At 38.6% G+C, this 16,879-nt stretch overlaps 1 protein-coding gene across 22 annotated transcripts in view; it reads right to left on the bottom strand.

Annotated features, from left to right (window-relative positions):
* INPP4B (inositol polyphosphate-4-phosphatase type II B) overlaps positions 1-16,879 on the bottom strand; it is a 380,968-nt gene that overhangs the window by 138,383 nt on the left and 225,706 nt on the right. For all 22 annotated transcript variants that reach the window (XR_005256730.1, XR_005256729.1, XR_005256731.1 and 19 more), the window contains 2 exons: positions 9,862-10,039; positions 4,412-4,624 (listed from right to left, as the gene is read on the bottom strand). Coding sequence is in view for 19 of the 22 variants with exons in the window: in XM_038135230.1 (XP_037991158.1) it covers positions 4,412-4,624; positions 9,862-10,039 (391 nt within the window). In the remaining 3 variants the exon portion in view is untranslated. The remainder of the gene's footprint in view (positions 1-4,411; positions 4,625-9,861; positions 10,040-16,879) is intronic.

The following is a 16,879-nucleotide window of genomic DNA, read 5'->3' as shown; positions in this document are numbered from 1 at the left end:
CTCCTCCAGCTCCACAAACCTGATTCCTGGAGCATTCCTGTGGGCAGCCTTAAGGACAAGTGAGCATCCAGTTTATAGGTGAACATGGAAACAATAGTTTCATTTTCTCCCTAGATAAACCTGCTTTAACCATACTATGAAAAAGATTGATTTACAAGAGGCAAGAAGTTGGTCACACCCAAGCAGAACTGCATTTATTCCACAACTGTTTAAAGTGCTGCATGTACAATGCAACATGTGGAAATAACTGCATCTGTACATGAAATAAAACATTAGACACATTTGATATTCACATACAATTAGATACAATTAAAAGTCAAAAGATCAAGGGCAGGTATAGATTCCTTCAAAAGTTTCCTCCTATATGCACCTCAAGCAATCCTGAAAAAACATTTAGAATATGTGTGAAACTACTGATTTTTATCACCCACAAGCATAATTTTGGGGAGAAAGAGTCTATGAAGAATCCTCCAGAGAGTATAAGGGAGCTTCAGAGCTTCCAGTCACTGAAGTTACTGAGGAATATGCAACTGAGGTTGCTCAGAGAGGCTGGAGCAATCTGATTTCCCTTTCCTTTGTCTGCTGGGGGAGCTTAATCCCCACACACAAAAAAAAAAAGCATTAAGCTCTTAATGAGCATCTGGAGTTATTGCACAAGCCACACAAATATGAGCCCTTATTTCATATTGGAAAGATCACTTTTCTTTTTTTCAAACCAACTATGAACCCAGCATTGAGATGATGTCTACGCAATATTCCCACAAACATTCCCTGAGGGTTTAGAAGCTAAATTCATAAACATCTTTTGACAGAAAGCTCACTCTTATTATCATGTATCTAGCTGTTTTATATACAAGCAACTGAGAGGGAGCAAGGGCCCCTCTTACAGCTCTTTTTCTCCCCATAGGAGTTCCTGGGATTGTGGGCAGATAGAAAATGTAGGGTATCTATTTATCATTCATTGAGATGTTATTCTGTCTGCACCAAAGGCAGGTCACATTTATCTAAGAAGGCTGTAGAAATTCTGCAGTTTGGCAGGAAAAATTTTCAAGTAAAAATGCAGTTTCCAATCAGTGAAAATCAAGTGGCTTCTGTGATTCTCCATGAGAAGAAATTAATCCACTTCTTATTGTCATCCGTTACTATTTCCAGAATATTTTCCTGTAGCCTAGCACTGACCTTTCATCTTCTTAAGCAGTCTATTTTCAATTTGCCCAAGAACAATCTCACAAGTGTTCACTTTATAGCCTGTACCAGGTTAAAGGATAAAATACAGTCTAGCAACCTCTTAAGTAAGCATTCTTATAAACCTTCTGCATCAAGTGATGGATCTGGATAAACTTTTCTTGATGCACTGAAATACTAACACCCTCATTTTCTAAGCAGGATTCTTTTCCCCTGATCACAAGTTTCCCACTAGTGGCTGGAGCAATGTGGATGGTAAGTTTGTGGTATGAAAGAACGAGAGAAACAAGATCTATTTCTCCCTGTCTATACTGCTTCTGTAAGTCAAGGCAATGACAGGGAAGGTGGAAATCTGTAATAGGACTTGACCCCGTTGAGACAAGGCAGTGCCACATTTATATCTTATACTTCTCCCAAACTTCAGAAGTCATCTGGAATGTTATGGAGCCCTGGCTTATGCAGCTAGGTGTTGCTACTTAAAAATGACCATAGTCACTTCTACTGTCACCTATGCTGTGGCACTGGCAAGCAGACATGCACACTGAAAGATCTTCTTGGAAAGGTAGGCCTTGACATCAGTGAAAGCTGGGCACTTCTACTAGGACAATTAAAAATGAACCTGTAAAATAATTCTCTATCATTCATCCAACTGAAAAAAATGTAATTAATTTCCATCTGATTAGAAAGTATCATTAAAAAGTAGGACACCTTCCTCATTTCAGAGAGCAGGAATGGATACTCTTTTCTGTCACTGCACCTCACTGGATGTCTTCCTTCTAAACACTGCCAGCCAGTGGTGTCCCAGAGGCTGTCTCTGTTTTTAAAGGATTCTCAGCCTTCTGAATTCACCACAGAGATCCTCGGTCATTTCCTGCCCCTCCACATACACCACTGCAGTTGTGTGCTTTACTTGTGCCATGTATGACACAGCATCTGCATTTCCCAGTGCTCTGAAGATGCCGTGTCTCCTTCATTTGAGTGGATATTCAGATATTTCCTTAAGGTCTTTTTGAGCTCAGTTCAGAGATAAAGGAAATATCTTCAGTAATGTGCATGACTGACACCCCCTTGTGCTGTGGCATATGGAATGGGTCACACACATTAGTCCTTCAGCCCCATGTTTGATCACCACATCAGCATTTGTACGGAGCTTATTGGAAATGCCAATTTATCTGCTCCTTGTCACTTGAGCCCCATTAACCAGTCAGAAGTGTAGACAGAGTCAGCTCCAAGTGGCAGTGTGCCCACCTTTTCTTGTATCATACACGAAAACTGCAGGGAGGTTCTAGGATAGCAGAAGCAGCTGGTAAGAGGAGAAGAGAGTATCTTTCCAGAGGCAATGTAAAACTCTCAAGTTAAATATTTTTCCTTCAGCAGTGATGCTTTCCTGCTCCTTGTGCATAGTGCACCAATGTAAACAGCTCAATCCGTACTGCTGCCAGCGACTCTTCGTACTTCTGTGATGGTCATAAGGTAACACATGCACGTGAAGTGGATGGAGCAGGGTCAGCTTAAAGAGTTGTTTAAGGATTTAGATTTCAGGCAAAGCCAAAATTCCAATTGCAAAATGTAACACTAGTACGTGATATTAGTGAGATAAAAACCCACAACAGCAAAGGAGGATAGAGCATTGTGCATACAAAGCAACATATATTAAAGTTTTTTCCTTTATAGTTGAGTTTCACAGTGGATTAAATGTTTTTTTCACATTTTATATGTATTTATTCTTTCTCTTTCCATCATGCTAATCACAATTTGATTATTAAAAATCACATTATTTATCACCTCTACTGATGGAAATAACTGAAATCGATCCAAAGGTAAATTACTCAAATTCAGAAAAAAAAATCACAAAATTTCTCCAAAATTTATACCGTCTCAAGTTTGACAATGACTCTGACTCAGTTGAATTCAGAAAACAGTGAAAGATATACTTAATTTTGAATCAAGATAATCTTACTAATTCAGCAGAAAAAAATAAATACTGTTTAAAATGACCCACTTATGCAGTTTAATAGGTGAGGACCAAGCACTACGCAGCTTTTTTTTATCAGTTATTAATTACAGCAAAGCTATCTGCTCTTCAGAGATGCTAAATTGCAGTACTAAATTGAAATACAGCTTTCACGAAGTGCCACTTTTCCAGTGCAAAATTTCTCTCTTTTACAAAAATTATTGTGTTATTTATATTTCTGAATGTTTCAACAGCTAAAAACAAACATTTTTGCTTAGTTCAAGGAAAGAACCACCACTCCAGCCCCTCAGGTTGTTGGAAAAACAAGAAAAAGTGAATTAAAGGCTCTAAAACCAGAGGACAAATAAAATAATGAGTCATTTATTGTTTAAATCTCATGACTACTTAATGCATGGGGTTGGAAATAACTGCCTTTCTTCTAGAAGAAATGTATTCTTCTTCCTTTATTTTTGGTGTGGATAAAAATTACAGTTCAGGTGCAATACCATAGCTCACACAAGTTATTAATTATTTACAATAGAGATGAATATGCTGGCATCCTTCACCTTTATGAGAATACAGTGATGAACTCAAAATATGAGCCTGGACTGAATAAAAACAGCTTGAGTATGTATGAAATAAAGTAACAGATCTATGAAGATATTGACCAAAATAATTGATTTATAAAATCTCAGCCATATAAATAATACATATCTTTGAAAGATATGCTAAGAATGTTAAAATCTAAAAATTGTATTTAATTCTTTTACACAACCTCTGACATCAGAAAGACATCAGAAAAAAACCTCAGAAAGAACAGCATCTAAGGGCAAAGGGCTCTGTTTTGCTGAGGGTTAATTCACATGTATTTAAAATGGTTACAGCCTGAGGGCTGGAGAGGGGTGTTGCAGAAGGTGGGGAAGAACATTTCTCTCTGAACAGCATATGCTGTTCCAGTCCTTAAATCTGCCCAACTAGCAAAACCAACCCAAGTAAGGACAAAGACTATTCTTGTGTGTGGGCAAGAAAATACTCGGCATCTTCACTGTTATACGCACAACTAGGCAGTCTCAGAGCAGCACACTGTACTTAGGAAAATCCTTCAAATTTAGCTTCAAAATCTGTGATGCATCTGAAAAATGCAATTTTACAGTTTTGCACCCCTTTCCCCCTTGCAATGACACGTGACAAGGACACTTAGGGCTTGAGCTTGTTTATGCTGATTTGTAGGGTTTCACATTGAACACTAACCAAGGGCTTCTGTCTACTTACCCACTCTTCCTCATCATATTCAGAATGATGGGGTATAGAGTCCTGCCTTTTAATTTCAGAAGGATGATCCTGGTGCTGTGCATCAGCCCCTTCTTCTGCACTGTTTCTAGGCACAGCTAGTTTCTTGAGGACACAGCCAGGCCGGGCTGTGTACAGTGCTAAAAGGGCACTTCTGACCACCTGGTCCTTGAATGTGTGCACAAATAACTCCGTCTAGGAAAAAAAACAAACGAATGAAAAGGTTAGACCAAAGAATGCAGTACTGCAGCAAAGGTGTATAACACTGAATTATCCTTAGGCAGAGCAGCTATTTATTTCAGACCTGCCTGGGAGGCAGAAAACAAAGTAGGCCAACAAATAATGAGGAAAATTTCAAGGGTTTTAGAGATATCATCACATTCTACAATCCCAGTGTTCTAAGGAATAACACAAGAGTACATTATCTGTTATAGAGACCGTAATGTTTTCACATTTTATTTGAATTCCAAAATATGACTCAGACGTGAGCCTCAACAAGAACCAGTTCCAAGAGTAACCAACACCATAATTTCTGTTAGATAAAACACAATTAAACAGTTTAATAAACCCCCTAAATAAAACCCACCACTCTACAATACTGAAATAGGAGTATCTGCAAAAGCAGTGTTTCCAGAGATAAATTTCATTACTGGTAGGTATCAACCCAGATATTACGGCAGGTGACACCTGATTTCAATCTTGATTTTATGTATATTTTAAAGAAAGGAAACTCTGAAGCAGTCTTCTTGGGTCTTCTGAAGATGCTATTCAATCTCTGTATCATTTTTCTATGTTGACTGTTACAGCTGGAATTTTACCATATTTTTTAAATCCTTCAACCTCCCTGCATTATTCATCTCCCTTCCACCTCAACAAGAAAAGTAAAATGGTTTCTGCATATGGGCTTCACCATGTCCAGATTGTCATCATTGCAACAGCACTTGTTGTTGCCACCAGTGTGTCAAATATGCCCATTTTCTTTGTCTCAAACATGGTGCCCTATCTCCCATGGGAGACTTGGCTTATTCCCTCCCTCTGGCTCCATCAGCTGCCTGAATCTATGGAACAGGAGCAGATGAGGTGCAAGAACTCTTCCTTTCACTACAGGGCGTAACAACTAGTAAAGCCACAGGGACAGCTTGGAAGAGTCCCAGTTTTGGTTACTTCAATGACATTGAACCGAGTTCATCTGTCAGAGCAGGGAGAGAGGGCACACTCTGCTGCCATAGAACATCCCACACATCCCACTCAGAGCTCCCCTCCCCAGACAGAAGTCCTGGTTCACAGGGGAGGATGAAAATTTCTTTCACAGCACAATTACTTGAATTTATTTATGCCAGGTCAGTGGGATTTAGTTCCCTTCTTATTATCCCAGAACATAGTGGACTGCCATATGCAGGCAGACTCAGGTGCTGAAGTGCCTTTGTGCACACAATCTTAATTAAACAGGGATGTGGGAAGATATGTAGATAAGAGTCAGAGGATCCAGCCTAAACCAGCAGGAAATGCTAGAAATAAGGGTTGCCCAGCCAAGCTCTGTTCAGCCCTTATGTGCTGCTTATGCAAAAACTGGAGAAAAAAGTAGCAAAAAAAACCCCAAATCAAACAAGTGTCAAGTGTCAGCATCTCCCTGGAACTCCTGAGAAGATTCCTGGAAGTCTTTTCTCCCAGTTCCTGCACTTCTATTTGTATCATATCCCTTTTTCATACTACCCATAATCTTTTGTATCCACTCCTACTCAACTTCTTTTTCTTGCCTTCCTGTCTCTATACCCTCTCAAAAGTTTACGGATATTTAAGACAAAAAGACTCTAAAAAATTGATGGTTTTCTTAAGGCTCTAGCTGCTGGGTAAGGTATATGAATGAGAAGTTTCCGATTTTTCCCATTTTCATTATGTTTAGGAAAAAAATATTTTCTGAATAGTTTCTCATGGAAAGGCTGAAAATTCTACTGCAAATGAATCTCTGCAGTTCTAAAAATAAGAACTGCAGGCATATCTAAGAAAAATTATTGATTTTTTTAATCCAAAATCAGACCTGACTTGGGATACTTTAGATTTAGCAACACTACTCATCTCCCTGGCAATATCACCAGACCCATTCCTTCTCCTCATTACCAACTTGGTGCCTGAGGGAAAGGGTATTCTTTAACAGTTTTCTTATATGCAGCCCCTCAGGACTGTCTCCTCGTAGTCCTGAATTGCTCTGCAGGACAATTTCAGTTTTCTACATATCTAACTTCCAGATGGTGCATGTTTGGATAATGAATTAGTCTTTGGGGAATAGTGCTATCAAACCCTACCATTCTTTGCCTTACCATGGCACAATGAGATTTGAGGGGTTGCGTGGTAACAGCAAAGCTCCTCTTCAAGACTCTTCTACAGTTCCATATCCTCTGAAACTCCATTACTTGTCTATCCTTAAAAACAGCAATATCATGGTTTTGCTGAGGTTTCATACCTATCTTCCCCACAATGTCTGTTTGAGATAATTTCATGTCTCTGGTTCAGTATGGCAGACTCAAAAAAACCTTTACATTTCAAAAAATTATGAGTAAAGATGATGGTATAAAGAATGCCCACTATGACTGCAAAGTTTAAGTAATATAATTGAATAGAAATATTTTATAGAGAAATTTAGTTTTTAAAAGAAAATCAGTACAGAAGTGAGACTCCATTTTTTTCATGCAGAAACTAAAATTATTCTGTAATTAAATTCCATTCAGGGATCCCATTGGTTTAACAGCAGTCTACATTTTAACTTCACTTTCTAACAGCTCAATACAGCTACATTTGCAGAACATCACTATTTATGAAATTGCACTGAAATCACAAACCAGTCTATACAAAGAAATAAAAACTCTGCAAATTCTTTTAGATAATCTACCAAAGACTATTTCTGCAAACAAAGATAGGCATAGCTGGAAAATTAATTTATCAAGTCTTCTTCAAGCTGCAAATGCTGATACACTTATTGATAGCTAAAGGGTTCCCTGATCAATTAACAAAAAATGATGATAAAAGGTTAGTCTCGGGAAAACACTGCAGTAAATTATGAATTATATATGGAGATGTAAAACCATGCTTAATATGAGAAAATAAGCTCCATTTAAGAAGCAGCAGTGGAATGATTTAATTTTCCACTTTCAATCCATGAAGCCAGTCCTTCCATTTCCAACATGAGCACTTAAATGTAATTCACATTATTGATAGCTCAGATTTACTCACACCTAATAATTATAGAAAGAATTATTATATATATCAAGTGATATGTTTTTCAATGAACTTGCAGAATTTAATCACCAGGCGAACAATTTTTATGACTTCTTCAAGCAGCTGTTTAATTTCTATATTTCTATCAAGTTAAAACATAAGAGCATTTACTTTTTACATATAAAAAGTGTAGGAAAGATGGAATAACAGAAGCACTACATATGCCTCAGGAGTACAAGTAGGTATCATGTAATTATACTCAGCAGAGCATGTCCTACTCTGTCTTAAATATAAGCAGGAACGCTCTGGTAGTCTTGGTTCTCCAGTACTGTCCCAGACTATACAGACAGAGTATTTTAAGACAGCAATATAAGGCTTTGAATTAACTATGAGGGATCTAATTTCAGTATTGTGTGAGTTCACTGAGTTTAGGGCTTTGAAATGGTATTTCCCTTTCCTGAAGTCGTTTCTCAGTCTTTCCTCCCCATCTCTCTTCCTCTCTTTACAAGCAGCTGTCCCACCACACTTGCTTCCTCAGCAATCCACCCTATTTCTCTATTATCCATATTTTCCTAAGAGTAAGTTTGGTAATAGACAGGGAAGCAGGTATTGAATCACTCCTGCTGCAGTTGTTCAGACAACTGGATTTATCCCTTCCAAGCAAAAGGGGGAGGCTAGACAGACATCCACGGAGTACATGGGGTGAGACTCCTTCTTCTGGGAACCTGAGCTCATGTACTAACAGCAATTTAATCCTGATCCTCAAAAGTTGATATGAACATACTCAACTAAGTCACCAGCTATAAATGTAAAATACCTATGATTTTTGCAAACTGAATGAATTGTCTTTTCTGTCCCTTTTTTATAGCCAGAGTCTCCAGCAGGCCATGGTTCAAGCAGTGCTTTAGTACCATGGCTGCCTGCAGCCCCTCTGAAATCATCCCCTCCTCCTGTCCAGAGGCAAATGGCCAGAGGAAACGCACATTCCTTAGCAACCACCCTTTGGATCTTCAGAACAAACACTTCTTTGTCTGATTTGCTTTACTTGTGCGTACAGATTTGTTTGAACTAACCTCAGAGAAGCTTCACTTGTTCTATGCACAGCTAAAAATGCCCTCCTACATGCAAAGGTACACTATAATTGCTACAACCCCCCTCCTTAAATTCCTCTGTTTCATTTCCACGCTGAATTCTGCTTTCTTTCATTATCCCTGACATTCACAGTGACTCTAGTGTTCTCAGAGTTACTGTGGATTTACACATCTGCAACTGAGAGCAATGTTTCTCTCCACCATGGCTCTTCTGGAATGCCTTCACAGCAAGTGGCCGAGCTCAATACTCAGATTTGAAACTCTCCCATTGAGCGAGGAACTGATGGGGTAATGGTGCTCAACAGACCACAAGGGCTGTCACTGCCCAATAGCTGAAGATACATTGAAATGGTTATTGATGGTGTTATTAAGCCATAGTGGGATCACATTACTGAAGGGGTGGCCCATGGAGAAATAAGAAACTCCTCACAACCTCTCAGGTCACAGATATAGCAGTTCATATTTTTATAGGATAACATATGCTGGGAAGTATTACAGGCTTCAGCTAATCTCCATTATCAGTCTGTGAGACTGGTGGGAAATACTATCTTCTCTAATTTAGAACTAATGGAACTAAAATGAGGAAGAGCCTACAGCTACAGATGGATATATTAGGAGAAAGAGAATTAAAATTTGAGATCTCCTAGAGCAAATTTCCCAGCTTCTCCTTCCAGGCTGCATCACCATTTCTGATCATGCTGTTATTCTAAATCTTATACACCAACCTGGCTTTAACTACCTCCCACAGGCAGCAACTTGAAATATAATAGAAAGAGAATAAAAAATAATGCCTTCTCATACTACAAAATTATTTATAATTTTTGATATTTTTATAAACTCCAGTATGTGGCCACTAGAGGATAAAGAAGATATATGACATTAAATTAATTATACTTTAATTAAAGACAATCTTTATAGATTTCATTAATTTTCTATTTGGAAGGCCTACAGAAATGGAAAATAACATTATTTTTCTAATAACAACATTTTAATGCTTATTTCAGCTGAGTTTATTTAACATTTCCTGATGCTGTGAAAGTCAATTTATGCAGAAACCCCCCTTCCTCCCCAGCAGTTAGAGAGACTTCATTATTCCATTTTCCATTGCAGTGAGGATTTGAATCTTACTTTTTCTGAAAGCATCTTTAAAGAATTCTTCAAGCTGTCTGGAGAACGTTGGCTTGCAGAACTAAGCAGCAGGTCTGCATGGCTTGATATGAGAGGCTGCAGATGACTGATGTTGCTGAGAACTTCTTTTGCCTTGGCTGTGTTTTCAGGTGAATAGTAAATACACTGGTATCCAGTACTGTGATAACAGAGAGTCACATAATGTCAAATTCACTTCTGCCATTAACAGCAATGCTTATGGTGCTAAAAATCTTACCACTACTTTTGCAAAAAAAAAAAAAAAAAAGCCAGATGCCTGAACTTCATAGACACCACTGAAATGCTCCTACCTTTAAGGGTAAAAACAAACCTTTCCTTGAACAGTAGCATAAAACAGACTGCCCACCACCACATGCTCCAAGTAATACAGTACAAAATTCCTTTGAGTGACTGATCTGAACGTAAAACCCCCATATTTTTATATGTTTCTTTTAAACACTGTAATTGTAGAGATAGAAAATATTTGATAAAGTCAGGTAATAATATCAAAGAGCATAAGGCTTCTTATTTTTCCAACTGAACTCCCCAAAAGAGTATTAACTACCTCACTAAGTCTTTCAAAATGGGTCATTAATGTTTAATTGATCAGCGGCCCACACTGTGTTTTGATTAGCCTCAGTGATATCCAGGAAGTGATGATAAACAGGGTTATCTCCAATAAAAAACAGGTGACTGATTTGCAAGAAGAGACAATGGGGTGTGGAAGTGAATTACTTCAAAACCACACAAATTGACACTGCAAACTTCCTACTTTCAACTGTTCAAACGACTGCAATTATTTTGCAGGACTTGTCCTATCCCTCTTTCCTCTTTTCCTCCTTACAAATTATGCAATATCCTCTTATACCATTGTTCTCAAACACCATTTCAGATAGCATGCACACACCTACTGGCTCTTGCCTGTAGCACACAGCTCCTCACCTGAACCTCTTGTACGTAGCTCTTCCTTTTATAAAGCCCTGTTTTAGTCTTTCAGAGAAACTAACCAAACCCTTTTGCAGCTTCAGATTAAAACAGGAAAAAAAGAAACTGAGCACCTCCTGGCACATCACCAATGCCAGAGGAATGTTCATACTACTCCCAGCTGGTACTGTTTGTATCTCCCTTCTCTCCTTTTGTGTCTTTTCATCATAAGTACTTCAGTCTCTTCAGCCCTTTCACCACTGATTTCTCTCTTAATTTTGCATACAAAGACCAAATATTGACACTTATTCAATCCTCTGAACTTTATGCATTCAATTTCATTTCAGTCTTCATCCAGATCACCTCACTCCCTCCACTTCCGCTTTGTGTCTTTTATTGAGTGACTTCCAGTTCCTTCTCATTAGTTTTCTATAAATTAGAAACTAAATCTTGATCAGTCCCTTCCAATTCAGCATTTTCTATGTTTTTGGCTAATATGGATAGCTTCAAGCAATCTTAAAATTAAGGCTCTTGCTTACATATTTTGCTGAGTTACAGTCTCAATAGCCAATTCTATTTTTCTATTCCCCAATACCCATTCAGTGTTCCTGTCTTTCACCAATGTCTTCATTCCTAGATACAAATATTTGTAGAGGCAGTCAGGATGAGTGGCATCTAAGTGAGCAAAGCTCAGCCATGCTACCACATCTAAATTACGACGGAGATGCATCTCCAAGTTACATGACCTACTTGTGTCTACTAGACTCACGTCTAGTAGAATTCACAATTCTGCGTATTTCAGCAAAATGAATAATATAAACTGTCTCTCCTAATGAATTAGGAAAAAAAACCAAACAAATCTCTGTCCCTCTGAGTAATAAGGAAACTGCCACAGTTCTACCTTTGAGGTAGATACACTGTAAGTGAGATGGACTTCCAGAGTCAGACCTAGCACTACATTCACTGGAACACTCAAAGCAGCCAGGCTCAGTAAATAGGGCAGGGACAAAGAGTAATAGTCTATGTCAATTGCAGTGAAGACATAGTCCTAAAAGTTTTGATACTTCTCTAATTCCCCATCAGGCTTTTTCCTCCCTTTATCAAACAGTCTTTTTTGCAGGCTGAATCTGGCTAATACTGTTATCAAGCTCACCATGCACAGACTCCTTTCTGGGATTTCCCTCAGTCTTTAAATCCTGGATAATTTTCACTGATCTCCCACAGCTTTAAGCTTCACTGAATATTGCAGCAGAAAAGCTACAGACACCACTGTAAGAAAGAGGGCAGAGTGACACCAAAGGTGTGGACAGTTCTCATTGCAATTAAGTAAATCATAGCTTTTAAGTAAAGGAATTAGTGAAGAGAAAATGACTCTTCAGAATGAAATGTACTACCAGACTGGTAATTATTTGGATAATTTAAACATTTCTGGAACCCTAGAAAGCATGACACAACTTCAAATATTTAGTTTCTCTCATAATTTGAGGGCAACTTCCTCCATCCCCCTAGAAGAATGCATAATTATTTTTCAGAAACAACACGTTTGGGAGTCTTTGAAGTTCCTAACTGTTGTCTTCACGCTGTTGCATCTATGACTAGCTGAGGTTTACTGTGGCCTTACCCTTCATAAAAAGACATTACTTCTCACAAGTCAGTGACATTCCCTCATCTGCAACTGCTTTTAAAGCTCACTGCTGCATACAACTCTGGTATGTAAGTACTATTAGGTAGAAGAGGCAGTTGCCTCTTACAGAGAAACTTTTCACGGGTGTCCTAAGGCACAAACTAGATGAAACATTTGCATTAAGGTAAAAGCCACATGGGTAGGTCCAGTGCAGAATATCAGCGGCATAATGAAAATCTACCTCTGATATGTAAATTATGACTCACGTACCTTTTGAAAAACTGTATAGTAATGCCTTCCGGAGTACATTTCAAAGCTTTCACTAAGTATATAAAACCACACTTGATCATTTCCATATATTGGCACCATCATTAACTATGAACACATGATTGTCAGCAGTCATTTCAGTTCTAAACTTGCTTTAAGGACATTCTTGTGTAATCTTATGTCTTGGGGATGGTTTATATCCCATATTAATTTTTGATTTTGTTTTGTGTCTGGAACAGTCACTGCCTGCATTGGCTCTGGAAGTATTGTAATGGGTGAGGGACAGCCCGGGATCCTGCGGGGCTTGAGGGCCAGGGGCTGCTCTTCCTTCTGGTGGGGTAACTGACATAGCTGCCAGGCTGCACCCTGCCTCTGACTGTATATCTTGTTGCCCTATGGTTTTTGACTGTTTCTTTTCTTTTTCCTTCAGTACTGTCATTGGGGCTTGCCAGATTGCTTTGCTGCTTCTCTGCTTGCTTGGGAACCCAGAGCTGCGGTGTGCTGCACCAGGAGCTGGGAGCCTTCCCCACTGGGCTGTTCCCTCTGTGCAGTCGCCCAACCTCGGAACCAGCCATTGCTGGTCAGCTACCCAAGGTAGAGAGGCACCGCCCAGCCCCTGTTTTCTGTCACTGCTTCAGTACTTTCTTGCTACATTTTAACTTGACCTGGAGGGGCACTGAGACCGGCTCCTTCCTGTGGGTTTGCAAAGGAAAGCCCCTTCTCTCCTCTCTCCCTCCCGCCGCCTGAGCCGCCACCACCGTGTGGAGAGGCGGCCGAGCTCGCGCCACAGCGCCCCCTGCAGGCGCGGGGCAATCATCGCACCCGCCCTGCCCGGCCGGGAGCCCCCAGCGCCCCTGCTGGCCGTGACCGGAACTGCACCGAAGGGGAAAGCGCCCGACGGCCGAGAGAAGGCTGCGGGTGGGTTTCTGCTTCTGCCCTGCTGGGCTGCTGCTGTGCCTGTTTGCTTGCCTTGTTTTATATATATGTGTGTATATATATATACATTTATGTATGTATATTCTAGTAAAGAAGTGTTATTACTTTTTCTTCATCTTTGCCTAAAAGCCCCCTAATTTCAAAGTTATAATAATTTGGAGGGTAGGGGTCATATTTTCCATTTCAAGGGAGGTTCCTGCCTTCCTTGGGAGACACCTGCCTTTCAAAACAAAACATTTGAATTAATATTAAATTGGCTACATTTTAATTCTAGATTAACAGAGTTTTTGCCTGAGAATAAATACTGCAATATGGTAAATGTCTAATTTATAATGAACCCCTGAGTTACTCCACTCCTGCTGTTAACTGCGTAATTTGTGTCACTGAGTTAAATTGTCATCATATGGGACTGGCTTAGTCTTCCAACAATGAACATTTGACCTCTCATTTTTCACAGCCAAACCCACAGACATTAGCATCAAGAATACAGTTAAAGCATAGACAGCAAGTACATCTACCCCCAGATAATTTGAATTTTATGTACATTACTGAAGATACCAATTCATTGGCTTACTTATGGATCATACGTATTCTGTCTAAAGAGGGAACTTATGATGAAAAAAAATTGCTGCAAAAAACCCTCTGGATTATTCATGATCTCAGGAAATAAAACTAAACCAGATGATCAGAGCTGAGGTTATGAAAACAGGCTTGAAAGAAACTAGAAGTTTGAATTACTTTGGTTTTTTATTTCCTTAAGATTCCCTTGCCACCTTGGAAATTCTAATGCTGCATATGAGGAAAATGGAATGATACTGTTAGTTCTGTCTATGATGACCAAATGTCCACAAATCCTTATCTTGAGGCAAATAGCTAAGGCTGTATGCACAGCACATTTCCTGCTGCTTCTCTATTTTTCTTCATTCCTACCTCAATGAAGTCCAATCTCTCTTCCTCACACATTTGTATACATGCAAAAAAAAAAATAGGGTAAAGTGAGCAAAGAATAACATGGAAAGTGTTAGGCATGGAAGGAATTTCCTTTGAGAAGAAAGATTACAATTAGATCAAACACAGATCTTTATGATTTCAATATATCTGTGGCTTTCTGTGAAATGGTACTATTTCCGATTCTTCAGAGAACGGAAATGGGTTGAAGGCTACAAAATTCAGGCAATAGGGACACAGAATATTGCAACATTAATAAAATCTCTGGTCACCAAACCTTACTGAAGGAGAACACCTCACATCTTTACTAAAAATCTATGCTTTAAACAGAAACAGTCCTTTTAGGCTTTCCAACCCAAATTAAATTACTTAAATTAGTATAGCTTTGGGGGGAAAAACCTAACAGAAAGTCTTTTTCAGTAATGTTCCAGTTTACACATTTTGCAAATTTAAAGCAGGATCATTTCCAAACAGCTTGCTAGAAATTATGTATAAAGCCACAGCACCTAATGCAGCTTGTATGCACCTCTTTTTCTTGATGGTTAGAGTTGGGGCATTAAAAACTTGCAATCATAAGTCTATGTGTTTTGGTTAAAACAGAGATGATTAAATTAGATTTTAAATAAGAAAAAAAAAAGGTCCTTTGTGTATCTTGAACGTGATTTATGAACACTTCAAGCAGTGAGGCACTGTATGGGTATAACTCAGAGAATGTCTGATTTAAATGTTTCTGTACAGCTGAGCTCTAAAAACAATAATTTGTTGTGCCATCTAGACTGATGAGAAGACAAGCCCTTCCATTTGCTGGAAGAAGAAATAATATATACTATCAAGCCAAAAGAGACTGTATCAGAACAACTGCCTGACTTTTTCTTTTATACAGATATAGGAAAGGAAAGAATTAAAAGAACATACCAACACAGAATAATGAAAAATATTCTAAAATAAAAGTATATCATACACAAGTAAAAATATTCTGCAGGTAATTACCATACTTTAATCATCCTATTTAATTTGTTTTAATGTAAATGCTATCATGCCTAAACAAAAATTTTTAAAAGTATCAATTGTTCTTACTCATGTTATGAAATTCACTACTTGTTACTCAAGGAACAGACATACTAGAGCCATGCCTCAAAGACTTGACTGATGTTTATAGTGGAAGGATCTTTGAGCTGTCTCTTTGGTACAGATGAAGAATAGTATGCAATGGAATGGGCTTCAGCTCGCATACTAGAAAATACTATATTTTTCACCTAAAAGAAAAACTTTTCTTGCTCTTATTTCAGACCCTTTTTTTATGCTTTTTTAAAAAATTGGATATGGCATTCCTGATGGTAATAAATGAGAGAAGAATTGCAAAACCACTGCATTTTTGGTAAATATTATCATACAGGGCTTTCCCTTTGTGTCTGCACAAAGATGCATATTCTGTGTAATAGAAAACATGCCAGAACTATCTTCAGATACACATTTTCTATATTCTTCTGTTTGATAAACTTTCACAAAACATATGTCTCAGTCTTGCTTTTGTTTTGCAACTGCAAATGCTATCAGATAACCGTTCCTCTTTGTCTGTTAATTCCACAAGTCTAAGATTGAGCAAGAAATATATTGGGATATACTGACACTGCTGAATATTTTGATAAATGGTTCTAATAATCAGACTGAAGGTCAAAGACGCAAGGCAATTCTGTCACATCTTGAAAGCAGGATTGGCTGAGAACTAATCTCCTCCAACATCTTGTGCTAGGTCTTCAGCTCAGTTAGCCTAGAGAAAATGGCTGCTGAATCTGCATTTTTTTCTGTTCCTTCTATATTCTGACTGATATTGCAAGGTGTCACTTCTTCCTTCAACAAAATCTTCAGAAAATCTAGCCCCATTGTAAAACAGGAAATTTAAATTGCAAAAGGTGCTCCTGGGGACACTCAAAACATGTATCCTCAAAGCATCTTTATGCAGCAAAATAACAGGTGCATGCAAAGTAACACTGTTGTTGCCACAGTGAAATAAATTTCTCCATTATAAGATTGATAATGGTCCTTCCATGTATTTATTTAAAGCAGACCCCCTCCTGATTATTCATTAAGTGAGATTGTATTGAGAGCTTGCTTACTCCTGTCTTTCAACTCACACAAGTTCTTGAAGTTGAAAAAGCGAAACATGGAGTTTTCTCTGAGCTGCTCTCAAAGATAGCAGGAAAGATTAATTTTGGAGGCTTCCTCCTTTCTGCTTTGTGGAAGTTCATACACAAGTGACCATTTTCCCAGCTCTGGCAAGTGATTAGCTGAAAACTGTAG

The sequence above is a fragment of the Motacilla alba genome, chromosome 4, assembly GCF_015832195.1.
Source record: "Motacilla alba alba isolate MOTALB_02 chromosome 4, Motacilla_alba_V1.0_pri, whole genome shotgun sequence".
In the NCBI taxonomy this organism is placed as follows: Eukaryota; Metazoa; Chordata; class Aves; order Passeriformes; family Motacillidae; genus Motacilla; species Motacilla alba.
The sequence above is the reverse complement of the archived record's forward strand: the minus strand, read 5'-3'. Positions and strand labels throughout refer to the sequence as shown.